At 38.0% G+C, this 16,951-nt stretch overlaps 4 protein-coding genes across 4 annotated transcripts; 2 read left to right on the top strand and 2 right to left on the bottom strand.

Moving 5' to 3' along the window:
• Positions 1-380: 380 nt before the first annotated feature.
• LOC140807250 (chloroplast sensor kinase, chloroplastic) lies at positions 381-4,359 on the bottom strand. Its single transcript, XM_073164028.1, is given in 9 exon segments — positions 381-981; positions 1,127-1,400; positions 1,729-1,955; positions 2,054-2,146; positions 2,251-2,319; positions 2,398-2,463; positions 2,669-2,961; positions 3,066-3,231; positions 3,901-4,359. Coding segments are annotated over 9 exon segments (1,869 nt in total). The 5' UTR covers positions 4,327-4,359; the 3' UTR covers positions 381-726.
• A 1,447-nt stretch (positions 4,360-5,806) lies between these two features.
• Positions 5,807-8,413, top strand: LOC140806826 (probable protein phosphatase 2C 14). The gene is made up of 4 exons (XM_073163353.1): positions 5,807-6,145; positions 7,437-7,613; positions 7,919-8,089; positions 8,192-8,413. The coding sequence occupies exons 1-4, from the start codon at positions 5,807-5,809 to the stop codon at positions 8,411-8,413; spliced, it is 909 nt and encodes a 302-aa protein (XP_073019454.1).
• Positions 8,414-13,038: 4,625 nt separating this feature from the next.
• LOC140808194 (probable protein phosphatase 2C 14) lies at positions 13,039-13,760 on the top strand. Its single transcript, XM_073165252.1, has 2 exons — positions 13,039-13,095; positions 13,183-13,760. The coding sequence occupies exons 1-2, from the start codon at positions 13,054-13,056 to the stop codon at positions 13,651-13,653; spliced, it is 513 nt and encodes a 170-aa protein (XP_073021353.1). The 5' UTR covers positions 13,039-13,053; the 3' UTR covers positions 13,654-13,760.
• A 680-nt stretch (positions 13,761-14,440) lies between these two features.
• LOC140807663 (protein-tyrosine-phosphatase MKP1-like) lies at positions 14,441-16,557 on the bottom strand. Its single transcript, XM_073164613.1, is given in 3 exon segments — positions 14,441-14,585; positions 14,587-15,969; positions 16,471-16,557. Coding segments are annotated over 2 exon segments (1,440 nt in total). The 5' UTR covers positions 15,949-15,969; positions 16,471-16,557; the 3' UTR covers positions 14,441-14,507.
• Positions 16,558-16,951: the final 394 nt, after the last annotated feature.

The following is a 16,951-nucleotide window of genomic DNA, read 5'->3' as shown; positions in this document are numbered from 1 at the left end:
CTCATATGCCACGACCAAGGAGGTTGATATTGTCTGAGATAACAGACTAAGAAGATGGAAGCTGGGTTTGTTTCACCGCCTGCACGGGCAATTAACGGCCCGGATCACTCCACATGAGTGATCCGGGCCCACCTCCCTGTAAAAAAAAAAAAAAAAAATTGGCTCGGATTTTGGATCGACTCCTGCAGGCAGTGCCCGCAGGGGTAGGATCGAACAAACCTGGAAGCTGGTCGACATTGCAAGTACTCTTTCGAATTCCGAAGCAATAACGCGGTGAAGATCAAGGAATACAGTGGCACTTGGGAATGACAAGAAAGAGAAGGCAAATTTTAACAAAATTACATCAATTAAACAACAAAAATCTGAAGTGCAGAACATAATTGGGAAGAAACCACAGTGATCAGCAACAAAATCAAGTACTCTACAATGAAAATTTACAAACATATGAAAACGTGTAATAGAAGCCAAATAACCATAAAAGAAAGAAGAGATGCAAGAAAATCGAAGGTGGATATATTATTATTAACGCACACATGCAGTTGGTAACCAATAGACTGAAAATTTAGCTCTGTTAAGCCAATCGACAAATATTCTATACTTTTAAGCAAAATTTTGAGTTACGGGTTGTGGATAGTGAGGCGTTGAAATGTCACTAGAGTTGTAATAACCAATCATTCAACATATATGGCAGTGAATCGTTATAGCTCGGAGAGTTTTAGTTACTTTTCAGGCATCCTGAGCCAACCCCGCTGCATCGGATGCCGGAGAGAATAAGGGCAGCCAAAGCTCGATACGGCTACCACCTGCACCTAGTGATGCCTCCATGTTCCTTGGGGAGATAACACGAACAACACAACCATAACTCTCCAGTATCTCCCGAGCAACAGTCAACCCGGCAATGAAGTTCCAAATCATATTGTCCTCTATTCTATCTCCAGCTAATAGATCTGCTCCAAATGGTGCAAGGGAATGAATCTGTGTCTGAAAGAAATTGAAGGAGAGGTTTTAAGTCAAGATACTTGCACTAGCAAAGAATGCAATACAGAGTGAATGTCTTTACAAATAGAAAAAAACATTTGTAACAAGAAGATCTACTCAACTAGTAGGTAAGAAAGAAAACCATTACCATATAGTGCATATCAGGTCCATCATCGTCAATGATGATAAGGGCGCCTGCTGGTGTTTCAGTGGACACAATTTCAACTTTTCCTCCAATTTCTGTGCGCAACAAAGAACCCTCAATCAAATTGCTCAGTGCCTGCCGCAAAGCAGGTTCATCGACTGCAACCTGTGAAGACCTCGAAAGATCACACAGTTCCACGGCACGTTGCTGCTTCTTTGCAAGAGGTTTTATGGCCATAACCAAATCCTCCAACACATCAAAGACTTTGCAGGGTCTTCTGACACAGTGTGGCTCCGTAATTAGCAACAACAAAAAAACACAGAAAAGCAAGAATTGGCATGACATCGCTCCTCAAGAATCTTTGCAGTTGTGTAGGTAATCTGAACAGATGAAATTTTCCTTGCAGGGAAGAGACATTTTTTGTTATTTTATTTTCTAAACTCCGTTCTGATTTGGTTTTTTTAACCACTCATGATTTCTATCATCATTTTGACGAGAAAAAATTTTATTCACAAGAAAAATGGTATGGAAAAAGTCACTCTGTCAGGCAAGAACACTGAAAAAAATCTCTAAACAAGCCATAAATTTATAGAACACAAGATTACCTAATTTCCCGATGATGTGAGGGTGCTAGAGCAAGAGGTGGCATGGGAAACTCCAAGTCCTTGGACGGTAAAGTTACTGGTAACCGCCTATTAGATTCTGGTGATGTGCTGGAGGACGTTTCAGTTGAGAGGCTATTGGGTAGCTGGGAACTTATGTACTCGGGCTGAGCACCAGCTGACCGACGCATGTTCTTTAGTGCATTATTATTATAACGCATTATATTTTCCTAAAACACAAACGCTACCAACTCAGATGAATGAGCATGCATGGTGAATTTTGACAAAACTAAGTGAGATTAGACACTCAAACAAAGAGAAATCAGACCTTTGTCATGTAGACAGCATCCTGTAGCTGTTGAAGAGTATCTCTCATACGGTCTGCTTGCACTAAAATGTCTTCAATAATGTCATGAGAAATCTGGAGACACATATTCGTGATTTAATCAGAAAGAGCATATATAATAATCCAAAAATGGACCAAACATAACTCTAGAAGGGTTTCATATTCATGACCATACCCACCTCACTCTTCCTCACGTGAACAGATAACATTTGGCTCAAAGTTCTAACACTTGAAAGAGAGCTCCGAATCTGTAAAATAACGATATTGCTAATCATGACAGATTTGAAATCCAAAGACAACAAATATACAAAAGGAGCGCATCTTACTTGCTCAACCAAATCACCCATCCTCACATTATTTTGCCATGATGACTGCTGGAGTAGCATTGCTTTCTGGAGGAGAAGATTAATTTCTGATCAAAAGGGAAAACAACCACACAACAAACTAAAAACAGTAAACATAAATAAATAACAGGCACGAAACACTAAAAGAATCTCTTATTCAGCATCAACTAGATCGCATATGTAATTATTTCTAAGAGGAAGAGTAACAAAAATGATATCAATAAGAAGGCATATTCATGCGTAAGATATCTACCTGATCCATGACATAGGCCATGGCAAGTGACTTGGTGATATTTATGGAATTTAGTATTTGTTCTCTAGTTAATTTCAGCATTTCGACGGGTTCATCCTTTAAAGTCGGGACGCCAAAAGGTTCAAGATCCAAGCTGTTTGCCAACACAAAGGATTTCTCAGGAGAAGGGTCCTCTTTTATGTCATGCAATTCTTTTTCTAGGGACATCTTTGGAAGTTCAGCAACTAAGAAGCCCACAACAAATGGATGTGTTACCATCGGGAAAACTACAGCAGCAAGGTCAGGAAAAAACTCTGCCTAGAATGAAGGGAATGTATATCAGGAACACAATAATAGAAAACCATGGAGAACAACTTGAAAAACTATCCTTCATTACACAGTCACAACATTAAAATACATGCCTTTCGACTTGAAATTGCAGCTTCCGCAATTCTTAAACCAGCTGGAACATTAAAGCTACCAATTAAAACCACAATATCAGCCGCATGGACACCAGGGTGGGAAGTAATGAGGCGCAACTCCAAGCGATCCATGACATAGCTACCAGCTGGCCTGACATAGACCTACATTTAAGTAACTTGGTATCAGAACTATACCTTGTAGCAACACTCAAGTATTAACATTTAATGACAGTGCCAACTGAGTCATAACCGATGTCAAATTTTTCTTCGCCCATTTCTGTTGTTCTATATAGTGCTTCTTAATTTTACCGTTTGGCCGACATCGCCAGAAAACTTTACAAGAAAAAAGTTTCCCATAGCTAAATCAAAATTTCTAAATTGCAACTCAACACGACAATAAAGCCTTCTCCAACTGGACGAGAAGACAGACCAACAAAGTTCGCTCCCAGCAATAACAATCTTAACTATAGATTCTCTTCTATGTTCCAAACAAATATCAAGCTATATCCATCTTCACCAGGCACTTGGTAATCAAAACATGTCGAATTAAAATGCTAGCTTGCTTTCATTTCAATAAGTAAGAGCAACCATAGTATCATACCCAAGTTCTCACCAATCAAGACTCGTTAGTTAAGATAAAATGGTGCAAGAAAAACCGAAAAAAATCTAATTACTTATTTTGTTTGGATCGGAGCAGCTTCTATAATTGCAAAAGTACTTTACAGCGTAACTGCCATTCAAATGGCAACATTAAATTCATCAAAGTGACTTCAACAAGACCATGACCTCGTGGTACTTTTAATTAATAATAATAATAATTATTAACTATACCGATAGAACAGCATCGGGATTAACGATGCGTCGAAATAGATCGAGCTGCTCCACACAAAGGCGCTGGAAATCCGGACTGGGCAACACGAAAGCTTTGTTCTTCTCGCCGGAGCCTTTCTCTATCCTCTGCACGAACTCCACGGGAGAAGTGGACGCAGCACGAATTGCCGCCGCCACGGCTGTTGCTGATGACACCATGGAGTCCCAATCCTCTGCCGCGTCATCGCAAGTGGAGCTCACATGACGGAGCGAAGTGGAGGAGGTGGCGGCGACGGAAAGCGGCCGCTGTGCTGAGGTGTTGGTGGTTGCGCGGCAGGGGATTAGTGGTTGAGGTCTGGCGTAATTAGGAGGGGACGGAGGGGCAAAAGTGTCATTGGAGTTGGTGTTGGTTATCAGATTTTGTGGAGGGAATGCAGAGAGAAGCATTGCGATGATTATCACTGTCGACTCTGTTTCGATTGTCTAGAAATCATTTATTTTTATTTCACTCAAATAAAAAGAAAATCCCATTGGGCTTATGGGCCGGGCCGTATTATTATTACTTTTGAGAACGTAAAATAACAAAGGGGTAAAATGAGTGTCACAATACCTCGAGCTTTTTCCTTAATTCCCAACGGCTCCGAAAATGTTCAAACTACAACTTTGGACCCTATCAAAGTGTGCCGTGAATTTATTATTTTGTCTTTTGACCCGACCAAAATTTGTAGCTTTTATATACAAATGACTCGAGAAAAGTTATCTACAACCATAAAATCTATAATGGTATAAATTTTAAACTAAAATAATGCGATTTTTGTACCAAATACCACATCAATCTCCAACTCATTCATTTCAAATCTTACACCAAAAAAAATATGGCAAAAAACTTGTGTGAGACGGTCTCACGAGTTGTATTTGTGAGACGGATCTCTTATTTGGGTCACCCATGAAAAAGTATTACTTTTTATGCCAAGATTATTATTTTTTATTGTGAATATGGGTAGGATTGACCCGTCTCACAGATTATGATCCGTGAGACGATCTCACATGAGACCTACTCAAAAAATATTCTCAAAATATTCTTTTTATTTTACATATATTAATTATTATCTTTTTATTTATGATTAATTTTTATATTATATAATTAATATTATATTATTAATAAATTTAAATATTGAATAAATATATGAAAAATATTTAAATAGAAAAATATGAATACAAAATCTAATATATTACAGATACAACTTCAAATAAGAATACAATTTCAAATATTTGAATGACTATATTAATCCAAAAATATCAACTAAAGCATTTTGTAGTGCTAAGTGAACATCTTTGTATTAAATTATATTATTTATAAATAATTAAATCAAATTATTCCTTAATTATTGAAATAATATTTACATTTAAAAATAAATAATAAAATTAAATATATTTATAAACATTTTAAAATAAATAATAAAATTAAACATCTCTTACTATTTATTAAGGCTGAGTAGGTTAGAGTAACTTCCTTGTCTGTTTTTTGAAATACCTAAAATACCCTTCACCCTCACTCTCTACATTACTAATTATATATATTAATAAAGTGTTAAAAAATAAAAACAAGTCACATGTAGTTTAGTGGATAAAGTCTATGTTTCTTAATCATGAGGTTGTAGGTTCAATTTTTGCTTGGGTCTTTTTTATTATTTTTTAATTTATTTTTTAGTTCATATATCAAAATTATAATGTAGCCACTCATTATTTCTTATAAATATATTTTGATCCTCATTTAAATATAAATCAAATAAATTATAAAAACATAACGTACAAGCACGCAACGTGTGCGTCGTTGTACTAGTATTTATAATAATTACAAAAAAAAAAAAAAAAAAAAAAACTACCTCTGCGCCACTTATTATCTTCCTTCTCTCGAGACATTACCATGATTGCACCAAGCACTGAGACCAGTGAAGTATCCATGAATGCGATGAATCCATCTTTTTCTTCAAGTAAAGGAGGAGCAAACATTTGTAGGCCAAACTCAGATGGTTTGATTTCCTGTTCTTTGAAAAGAAAGAGAACCCCCAAGATTGAGATCCCAGATGTTTTGAAGGAAATCTCTACTGATCATATATTTAAGAAATGTGAGCCTAAAGAGGAAGGCGTCGGTGGTGATGAATGTTTATCTGATTATGGGGTCGGTGTTTATTCTTTGAAGGGCAAAAAAAAGTTCATGGAAGATGCCCACAAGATTTTTCCTTCGAAGGATGGTACTAAAAAGGTAGTGACAAAATGAGATCTTGCTTGTATTCAGGGGCGGAGCCACCCTTGGGTTAGGATGGGCTCCAGTCCCACCTAAATTTACAATTTTTTTTTTTAGTTTTTCTGTATTTTTTTTTATTTTTATGTTTTGTTACCTTTACTTTATGATGTAAATTTGAAGAATTTTTGTTAACTATGCGTAATTTTTTAAAATGATCTTCTGTAAATACCTATAATCAAATTTGACTTTCACTCGTATTTTGCTCAAAAGGTTTAAGAACTTAATGTAAGTTGATTTTTAAAATTAGCTTCAAGTCTCAAACATATTTTTAGACTATATTTACAATATCACACAAATATATTAAATTTAGTTAATATGATAATACAATTATGCAGTTACTACATATTTTATTATATCTCTATTTAATTTCATTAATACTAAAAGTTTTATAGAATTTTAATTTTTTTAGTATGAAGTATTGTATGTTTATCATAATTGATTTTGAGAAAAATAAAGTAATGACGTTGAGAAATTATGAAAAAATTTCATGTGAATCATAGTATGTGATATTATATGATTTAGCAGTGATTTGAATTTTGTGCATAATGACTTAAATGATGTATCAAGTTTTTTGTTTTCTATTAATGTCCATATTATTCTTTGATGTTTGTCAATATTCATTATTATTTTTTTACTGTTGGTTTTAAATGATGTGAACTGACTTTGGCTTTTGACCGCAATGATTCTTAAGAGTAAAAAATTTTAAAAATCTTTTTTGGAATTAAGATAAGGCCATACATCAATTCAGTCTATGGGTGAACAAAATATCGATTTCAACCAATATAACTTATCGAGCTCAATTAATTTAAAAAATCAATTTGTTTAATTGAAATTTTGGTTTTAGTTTTTAAAATCTGGTACAGGTCGTTCTTACCAAAAAATGATTCAATCACAGTTGAGCACCACTATCGATTTAATGTATTTACAGCTACAATAAATTTCCAAGTTGAAGATTTAAATATAGTATGAGACGGAGCCAGCCCCAGGTAATTTTGAATCCTGGCTCCGCCCCTGCTTGTATTTATTGTTTTTACCTGACTGGCATAAGTTGTTAATGTTGCTCTCTAAATCCGATTGATTCATGTGGACCAACCTGAATGAGTATGTTTTTGAGGTGAAACCGAGTTACAGACGAATCAAATATAAAGTGTGGGATTTGTTTTCTCTCCTGATAGATCACTGGTTTGGGTAGTTGATTCATTTATTTTTCTTAGATGTATGCGTTGGAAGAACTTATGATATGTGAGAGCTGCATGAATTTTTTGGGGTGTATGACGGGCATGGAGGAAGCAAGGCTGCAGAGTTTGTGGCAGAGAATTTGCATTTTAGTATATTTGAAATGTTGGAGAATGCTTCTGAAAGTGAAACAAAAGAAGAAGCAATTAAAGATGGGTATCTGAAAACAGACGATGAATTTCTGAAGCAGGTAACATCTGACAGATTTGATCTTTTACAACAGACGTAATATTTTATCAAGATATCCAATATTTTGTGTTCTCATCGTACTTGGTAATTGCGATCTTGTTAAAAGAATTTGACTGTGTAATCAAGAAATGGAAAAACGACGACTTTTTCAACATGCCAACTTTTGATGGCAATTACTATGTGTTGTTCCCCAAAGTTTACTGGAAAAAGTCCAAGCAAAAACACTACTGTGCGATTTGGTCAGAGTTCGTTCTTTCCTTTTGGATAACAATAAAGAAATTTAACGAGTAGGAGCCAAATTCGCAGGGATTCCGTAGTGGTACATGTTGTGTAACTGCGTTGATTCAAGGACAGGAATTGTTAGTTTCGAACTTGGGAGACTGCAGAGCAGTTTTGAGTAGGAGTGGAATAGCGGAAGGTCTTACAAGCGATCATTGCCCTACTCGTGAGGATGAACAACGAAGAATAGAGGATAAGGCAAGGCAAACACAATGAAAACTCAAGTTTTTCTAGTGTCGTTGGATGTAGATTTGTTTAGTTTTAACTTCTCCTATGACCCTTTCTCGAATCTCGACACAGGGTGGATACGTGGAGTTCCATCGTGGAGCTTGGAGAGTCCTTGGAACACTGGCAGTTTCAAGAAGTATTGGAGATGCCCATCTGAAAGACTGGGTGATCTCTGAGCCTGATACAAAGATTTTGCACTTAAAACCTGTTAAGGAACATCAGAAACCGACCACACAAGAAGCCATATACTCACACATGCAGAAGATCACAACTCCATCATCTAGAAGCCCCTAGATTTATCTTCCGTTGTAACTAACTTGTTATTCTTTTTTACTCTTTTATCCTTGGTAATTGTAAATATATAACTCCTGTTTTTGACCTAACTGATATAGAAAAGAGGACTACAATTTACAGAGCCATTTTCCCGTTCCTTTATTTCTCTATCTTGGTATCAGAGCATTAATGGCGGAAGCCACCTCACATGGAGAATCAAGCTCAGTCACAGCATCCAATCTCAACACTAACCTCATGATCTTAAATCCCTCCAACCAAATCAATCCCACCAAACTCACCGATGATAATTTTCTCCTCTGGCAGCTCCAAGTGCTGGCCGGAATTCGAGGACTGGGTCTTGATATGTATCTCGATCCTCAATCACCCATCCCACCCAGCATCATACCCGGTGAAAATGGCACTGATATTCCGAATCCTCTTCACCTTGCTTGGTCCAGGCAGGATCAACTTCTTTTTTCATTCCTTCTGGCCTCCATGACCGAAGGAATTCAGAGTCAGATGATTGGGTGTTCCTCGTCTGCTCAAGTCTGGATTCGAGTTTCTACCCTGTTTGCTACTCGCTCAAAAGCGAGAATGATGCAATACAAACTCCAACTACAGACCCTCAAGAAAGGCAGCCTTAGCATGAAGGATTATCTTGGCAAAATGAAAAATTATGTTGACTCACTTGCTGCGTGCGGGCACCATATATCAGATGATGATCAGGTTCTCTACATTTTGGGTGGTGTTGGAATGGAATACGACTCGGTCGTTGTTCATGTCACCTCTCGAGTTGAACAAATTTCTCCTTCAGAGGTTAGTGCTCTTCTTTTATCTCATGAAGGGCGTATTGAGTCATACACTGTCAATGTGGATGGCACCACACCTACAGCCAACCTCTCTACTTTCACTCCTGGCAAAGGTCGTCCATCATCATCATCTTATAGCTCTCCCTCTCGTGGCAGAGGTCGTGGACGATTTGTGCGGGGTGGTCGACGAAGCTGGTCTAATAGCAACAATCGTCCTATTTGTCAGATTTGTGGATACTCTGGCCACATTGCAGAGAAATGCTATTATCGTTTTGACAAGGAATTCATTTCACAGCCACGAAATTCAGGAAATCACTACACACATCCTTCTTCTAATAAGTCTGAAACACCACCAACTGCTGCAGTGGCTGTGGCGAACTCAGCGAATCTCAATGATGACTGGTGGTTCCCGGATTCTGGAGCTTCTCACCATGTCACTAATGATCTCGCTAACCTGGCTCTCAGTTCTGAATACACCGGCGGAGGTAAAGTTCTCATGGGGAATGGAACAGGTTTTCCTATCACTCATATTGGTTCTTCATCCTTTTTGACTCATGATTCGAACCACACATTATTCTTGAATCATCTTCTTCGAGTCCCTCATATATCAAAAAACTTGCTTAGCGTTAGCAAATTTGCTCAAGACAATGATGTCTATTTTGAGTTTCATCCCTCTTTTTGTGTTGTGAAGGACCTAGCGACGGGAACCACCCTCCTCAAAGGCACCTTACATGAAGGCCTTTATAAGTTCCCCTTGGGCAAACCAGCTAGCTCATCTACTCACTCTGCTACCAGCGTGCATACCCCTCCTTTCCCAGCGGTCTCTTTCTTCAATCAAGTGAACAAGTTTCACCAACTAACTGAAGTGGCACCCTCAACACTTAATCAATGGCATTATAGATTAGGCCATCCTATGCTTTCCACTGTAAAGCACATTTTATCCAATTGTAATATCTCTTTCTCAAGAAATGAAAAATTTGCTTTCTGCCCATCTTGTGAATTAGGCAAAAGTCATCGCCTTCCATTTCCTTCGTCCTTAACCTGTTACAACAAGCCACTTCAGTTAATATATTCTGATGTATGGGGTCCTGCTTACACCACTTCAACTAATGGCTTTAAATATTACGTCAGTTTTGTGGATGCCTATAGTCGATACACCTGGATATACTTTCTCAAAGCTAAATCTGAGGTGTTCCAAATTTTCCAACAATTTAAGACCCATGCTGAACTACAATATGATACCAAAATCAAAATTCTTCAAACTGATTGGGGTGGTGAATATAGACCGTTAATTCCCTTCTTCCAAAAATATGGGATTCATCATCTTCTCTCTTGTCCACACACTTCACAACAAAATGGTGTTGTCGAAAGAAAGCACCGTCACATAGTTGATGTTGGTCTTTCTCTCCTTGCTCATGCTCACATGCATATAAAATTTTGGGACGATGCTTTTTCCACCGCTGTTTTTCTCATTAATCGTTTTCCTAATTCTGCCATTCAAGGAGCTGCTCCTCTCAAGAAATTATCTAATCTTGACCCAGATTATTCCCTTCTTCGTGTTTTTGGGTGCTTGTGTTTTCCCTATCTTCGAGTCTACAATGCCCATAAACTTGAGTTTAGGTCTAAACCATGCACCTTTCTTGGCTATAGCAACAAACATAAAGGGTATAAATGCCTCAGTCAAGATGGTTGTATCTACATTTCTCGCCATGTTAAGTTTGACGAGTCTTCTTTTCCTTTTCTCGTTACTCATTCTGAAAAATCTCTTCATACAGAGACTTCCAATCTTCCTTTACCAATTCTTCCTGTCACCTCTTCGTTCCACTCTCCATTTCACTCACCCTCCCCAACTCCTGCCCCTCCCAACAACACCTCCGAGATTTCCTTTTCACCTCCAGCACACAATTCAAACTCATCACCTTCCCTCCCTATTTCTTCCCCTGATGAGCAATCTGTTCCTCCCCCTACGAATGTGCACTCCATGGTCACTCGGTCCAAAGCAGGTACTTTCAAACCAAAGGTGTACACTTCTCAACTTACATCTCTACATGAACCAGCCACTACACATGATGCCTTAGCACATCCAGCTTGGTGTCATGCTATGAAAGCTGAATACAACGCTTTAATCCAAAATAAAACTTGGGTTCTAGTTCCAGCACCAACCAACACACCAATCATTGGATGCAAGTGGGTTTTTAAAATCAAAACACATCCCGATGGAACTGTGGCCCGGTACAAAGCTCGCCTTGTTGCTAAGGGATATTCGCAAACTGCTGGACTCGATTACACTGAGACATTCAGTCCAGTTATAAAGCCTACCACAATTCGTGTTGTTCTCACCATTGCTCTTTCTTACGGATGGTCTATTCAACAACTTGATGTTGATAATGCTTTCCTCAATGGTACTCTTAATGAGCTTATCTATATGCAGCAGCCTCCTGGCTTCGAACAACATTGTCATGGTAAACAACTTGTGTGTCAACTGCACAAAGCGATCTATGGGCTCAAACAAGCCCCTCGTGCTTGGTTTGACAAGCTGAGATTTGCCCTGATACACTTGGGATTCATCCAATCAAAGGCCGATGCATCTCTCTTTGTTAAACATGCAAAAGGTTTGATTATCTATATCTTGGTTTATGTCGATGACATTATAATCACAGGTAACAAGGCTGCTCCAATCCAGGATCTTATATGTCAATTAAATTCGAAATTCTCCTTGAAACATTTGGGCAATCTCTCGTATTTTCTGGGCATTGAAGTCTCAAGGCCCTCTTCTACCGGCTTATTCTTGTCTCAAACTAAATACATACATGATCTACTGAAAAAAACGAATATGGACAAAGCAAAATCATTACCCACTCCTATGGTATCTGGGTTAAAACTTTCTTCCAAAGATGCAGAATCTTTTTCTGATGCAACACTGTATCGTAGCATTGTGGGTGCTCTTCAATATCTCACCATAACACGACCGGATATCGCATACAGTTTGAATAAAGCTTGTCAGTACATGCAAAGTCCTTGTCTTTCTCATTGGAAGGCTGTTAAGCGCATCCTTCGTTATCTTAATGGAACCTCAACTCATGGACTTCATCTTACTGCTGTCTCTAAGCTCTCCCTTCATGGTTTTTGTGATGCGGATTGGGCCAATGATCCCGATGACAGGCGTTCAACATCTGGATTTTGCTGGTTTCTCGGCAACTCACCTATCACCTGGTGCTCAAAGAAACAATCGGTTGTTTCCCGTTCAAGTACTGAAGCAGAGTATCGTAGCCTTGCAAATGCCACTTCAGAATTACTATGGCTTCAGTCTCTGCTCACTGAACTTCATATTAACAGCCGTGTTTCACCCATCCTATGGTGTGACAATATTAGTACAATATCGTTGACTGCAAATCCTGTACTACATTCTAAATCTAAACATTTTGAGTTAGATCTCTTCTTTGTTCGTGAGAAAGTTCTGGCTAAGCAACTCAATGTTCAGTTTGTTCCCTCCTCTGATCAAATTGCAGATGTCTTCACAAAACCATTAGCCTATCACAATTTTCATCGATTTCGATCCAAGCTCAGCATTCTGGACAAACCAACGCTGACCTTGCGGGGGAATGTTAAGGAACATCAGAAACCGACCACACAAGAAGCCATATACTCACACATGCAGAAGATCACAACTCCATCATCTAGAAGCCCCTAGATTTATCTTCCGTTGTAACTAACTTGTTATTCTTTTTTACTCTTTTATCCTTGGTAATTGTAAATATATAACTCCTGTTTTTGACCTAACTGATATAGAAAAGAGGACTACAATTTACAGAGCCATTTTCCCGTTCCTTTATTTCTCTATCTAAACCAGATATGGATTTTCTGATTTTAGCTTCTGATGGGCTTTGGGAAGAGGTAAGCAAACTTTGATCCAACGTACCAAGTTTTGACAATTCAGTTTAGGTTTTCACTCGTCGATTAATCAAATGTAATGAATAACAGGTTAACAATCAAGAACCAGTAGACGTTGTGACGAAGTTATGCTCTGTTAACACGAAGCAAGTTGTGAGATCGGCACCGGAGATCTGGGGTAGTTTATGTCCTTGCACTAGTCCCATTGATGTGACAAAATCACCAAGAGTTTCACTGGCTAAATCGAAGAGGATGCTACACCATACGTGCCATAAAACGTCTTCAGTCTACCAGAAAAAACTTGATGATCATGACGATGAATACTGTAATGAAAATCGAAGCCCTCCATCAAAGATTCGAAGAATTTCAAGTGTGCAGCAAATGAAGATAAAGAAGAATCCATTTCCACAAAACGAGAATGTAGACTTGGTTGAGGAAAAACCAGCTTGTATTGTGCTTCTTTCAGCTTGCAAGGAGCTAGTGAGCCTAGCTGTGACAAGAGGGAGTTTGGATGATATAACTGTCATGATAGTCGATTTGAAATGTTACCAAGATGTTTAACCGAGTGCTAACAAAGTTCAAGTATGCTTACAAAACTAACATAAAGTGTAAAATTGTACCTAGCGAGCTATTCATACTGTTACAGGGAAACTTCTTTCTTCGATTGAACAAAGGAGCCTGAGATAGAATCTGTTGACAATTCCAACAAAAAACAGTCCCAACTGGTCAGCGCTGAGGGATCCCTAAAAGACTAAGTCTTCCTTGAATGTAGTTAATGTTGCAGAAAATTTGAAATCAACAGTCAAAACAACTTTTTGATAATGCAAAGATCAAGAACATGCCAAGTAGCCTAGGGGCGTAAACGAATTGAGTTGACTCGAAAAATATTATATTCATATTTGAATTTATCGAATTCCAGCTCAGGTCAAACATATTCAAACATTTTTCAAGTCCAAATTATATTGTTTTAAAATTTGCGAAACTTCAAATTTTATAAATATAATATTTTATTTTATGTATATATATATATATAAAGTAAATAAACATTTCGATTATTTATTTTCGAGCAATAGCTCGAATAGTTTGCGAACATGTTCGAATCTTTCGAATCAAACTCAAACCCGAATTCTAATTCGAATAAAACTTGAACATTCAATTTAAATTTTTCGAGTTTCAAATCTAACTCGTACTCGAAATATATTTATTGCAAACAATAAATTTTCATCTTATTCAGCTTCATTAGGTTAGTTTACCTTGGTACGTTAAAAAGTAAATTACAAAATGGAAAAGAAGGTATCATTTACGCTTTATCAAGATGCAATAAGAAACGAGATTTTGAACCAAGAGAAAAAAAAGAAAAACATTTAGGCAGAGTTTCTGGATCATTCTCAAACACAATGGAAGACGCCTTGTGGCTAATTAATTGTTTCATCGAACTTTTTACAGATATCAATGGAATCCGGTGCATTACATGTTTTTAAGGCACCAGGGGTTCAATTTTGAAGAGGTGAGAAATTCCTTATCTATATTGCTGGCAGACTTTCTCCTCGATCTGTTCCAATCGTTCTCTTTTGCCGGTAGGCATGTCTCTGACCCTGCTTCTGATACTGGAAAAGGTGGTACAAACCCGCCACCAAGTGCTCGGTAAAAAATTTCGAAGTCTAAATCGTACTGAGAATGCTTCCTTTGACTGAGACAGAGAGGAGCAGTTACCGGCACCGTGTCAGACTCAACTAACCTGTTTTGTTCCTCAGACTTTACAAAGCGATCGTCTGTTAAACCCTTTCCGTAGTTGAATGCATCCCAAAATTCACAAGACTCTTCACCTTCTTTGACATTTATAACCGGACCTTCGGCCATTTCATAACGGATAAACTGAGCTGTTGCTGTCATCGCATTATCTGACATCATTTGGGAGCAATGCTTCCCGGTCCAGATATATAAAGCAGAAGGAATGAGAATAATGAATGCCCCCCGAGAATCAAGACACCATTCACCCGGGTCACACACCATTTTCGGTACAAGGTGAAGAGGGTCATATGACGAGTGAGGCGCCATTCGATACATCCTAAGCAGAGACATAGGACTCGCAGGAAGGGCGTGCACGCGTTTCTGGCACTGCAGAAGTTGGCATGCAAATCCCACATTTGGATCTGTAACTTCTCTGGCTGCTTTGACAAGCTGGTATGCATCATCAAAGCTCCGGCCCTCTTTCCACATAAGATATGCAATAACCAATGAGGTCGATCGAGAAACTCCCTGACAACAGTGGACGAATACATGCTTCCCTTGTTCTCGAACATCTTCAAAATAATCAAACACATCATAGAGAATACTCGTAATATCTTCAGAAGGGCAGTCCTGCAGCCAAAGGGTCTTATACACTAGTTCACTCCTAAAATATTCCGGGCAAACAAAACCCACACAGTTCAGCACATGGGTGATCCCATTCTGGCGGAGAATTTCACGATCCTTTGCAACTGCTTCACTTCCCAAATAGACATGATCTAAAACCCTTGAGCATTCCTTGTCAAAAAAGGCAAGCTTCTCTCTTTGAACATCAAATTCTCGAGGCGGTTGTTCTGAAGTTAAATTTCCACGGGGTGTCATTGATCGAGGAGTTGGAGGAGGATTTGGCCATATGCCAAGATCATCTAACCCAGCTTTGGGCCAATTCTCAATACTCGGTCTGATGATAGAAAGAGGCTGAAGTGGCGGCAAACACGCCCGTGCTTTGCTGTTCCATAGTGGCTTAGCATGCGACTGTCTTGGCTGGCTTTCAGTCCATGAAACTGACCTTGAGAATGACTTCCAACTTCCGACCGATGCTGGATCCTTCTCTTCTTCCCTTGACATTTCAAAATTTACTCGAATACACTGCAAAACAAATTAAACCCATCACCATATAGCTCTAGGAAATCCATTATCATCAATTTCAGGACCCAAGATTGAAGAGAAAAGAAGCCAACCGAACCATCAAATTGAAGTCTACATACACAAAAGGATAAATCTCAAGATCATCCATTGCCAATTCTTGAAGGAAAGCCTCTAAATACAATCAATCCGAAAACATGTATTGAATAACGCACCATTTTCAACTAATCTTTCACACTAAACCCGTCACCAAAATTCTTCACTTCCATGACATTGAGAAACGCACGAAATCGAACACAAATATGATTCAGTAAAAACCCACAACTCAACGGCATCAAAAGCTCAAACTTCCCTTTCCAAGACCAATTTGTTTCCACGAAAGCACGCATAAATCCAATTAAACACTAAATTCATGAACACAAAAATAACCCAACGAAAATCATAAATTTGCATAAAAAAGTTCCCAAGAAAACCAGAGTGAAGTAACCAAGAGAAAACACGTACGTGAACTCTATAACCTTCCAAATCGCGAACATGAATTTGAAAATATATGGAGATTGGTGGGCGGGGGACGAACACGAAGGATCCTTCCAACACAAATTGTGTGCACGGAGAGAGACCAAAGGTATGCCCATTTATAGATGTGGAAAATGAAGAAGTCAAAATTGCCACGTCATCATGTTGACCTCATTAAATATTTAAGCGGGCTTTTTGCATTTCCTTTTTACTTTGATTTTTAATTTCCTTTTAATTGTGATTATATTATACTTTCGCATGTCAATTTCTTAACATCCCATATTTACTCTATTTTATACCTCACTTTAATTGAATATAAACTAAATGTAATTAGGATTTTCATTATATTTTTATCGTAAATAATGAAACAACGTATCAGATCTTAAATCTATATATTACTTATTTACTCGTTAATTACACAAAGTTGAATGAATTTCAAAATCATTATTGGATGAATTTGAAATTCTTC

This window comes from Primulina eburnea, chromosome 12 (genome assembly GCF_022965805.1).
Source record: "Primulina eburnea isolate SZY01 chromosome 12, ASM2296580v1, whole genome shotgun sequence".
NCBI classification, from domain to species: Eukaryota; Viridiplantae; Streptophyta; class Magnoliopsida; order Lamiales; family Gesneriaceae; genus Primulina; species Primulina eburnea.
The sequence above is the reverse complement of the archived record's forward strand: the minus strand, read 5'-3'. Positions and strand labels throughout refer to the sequence as shown.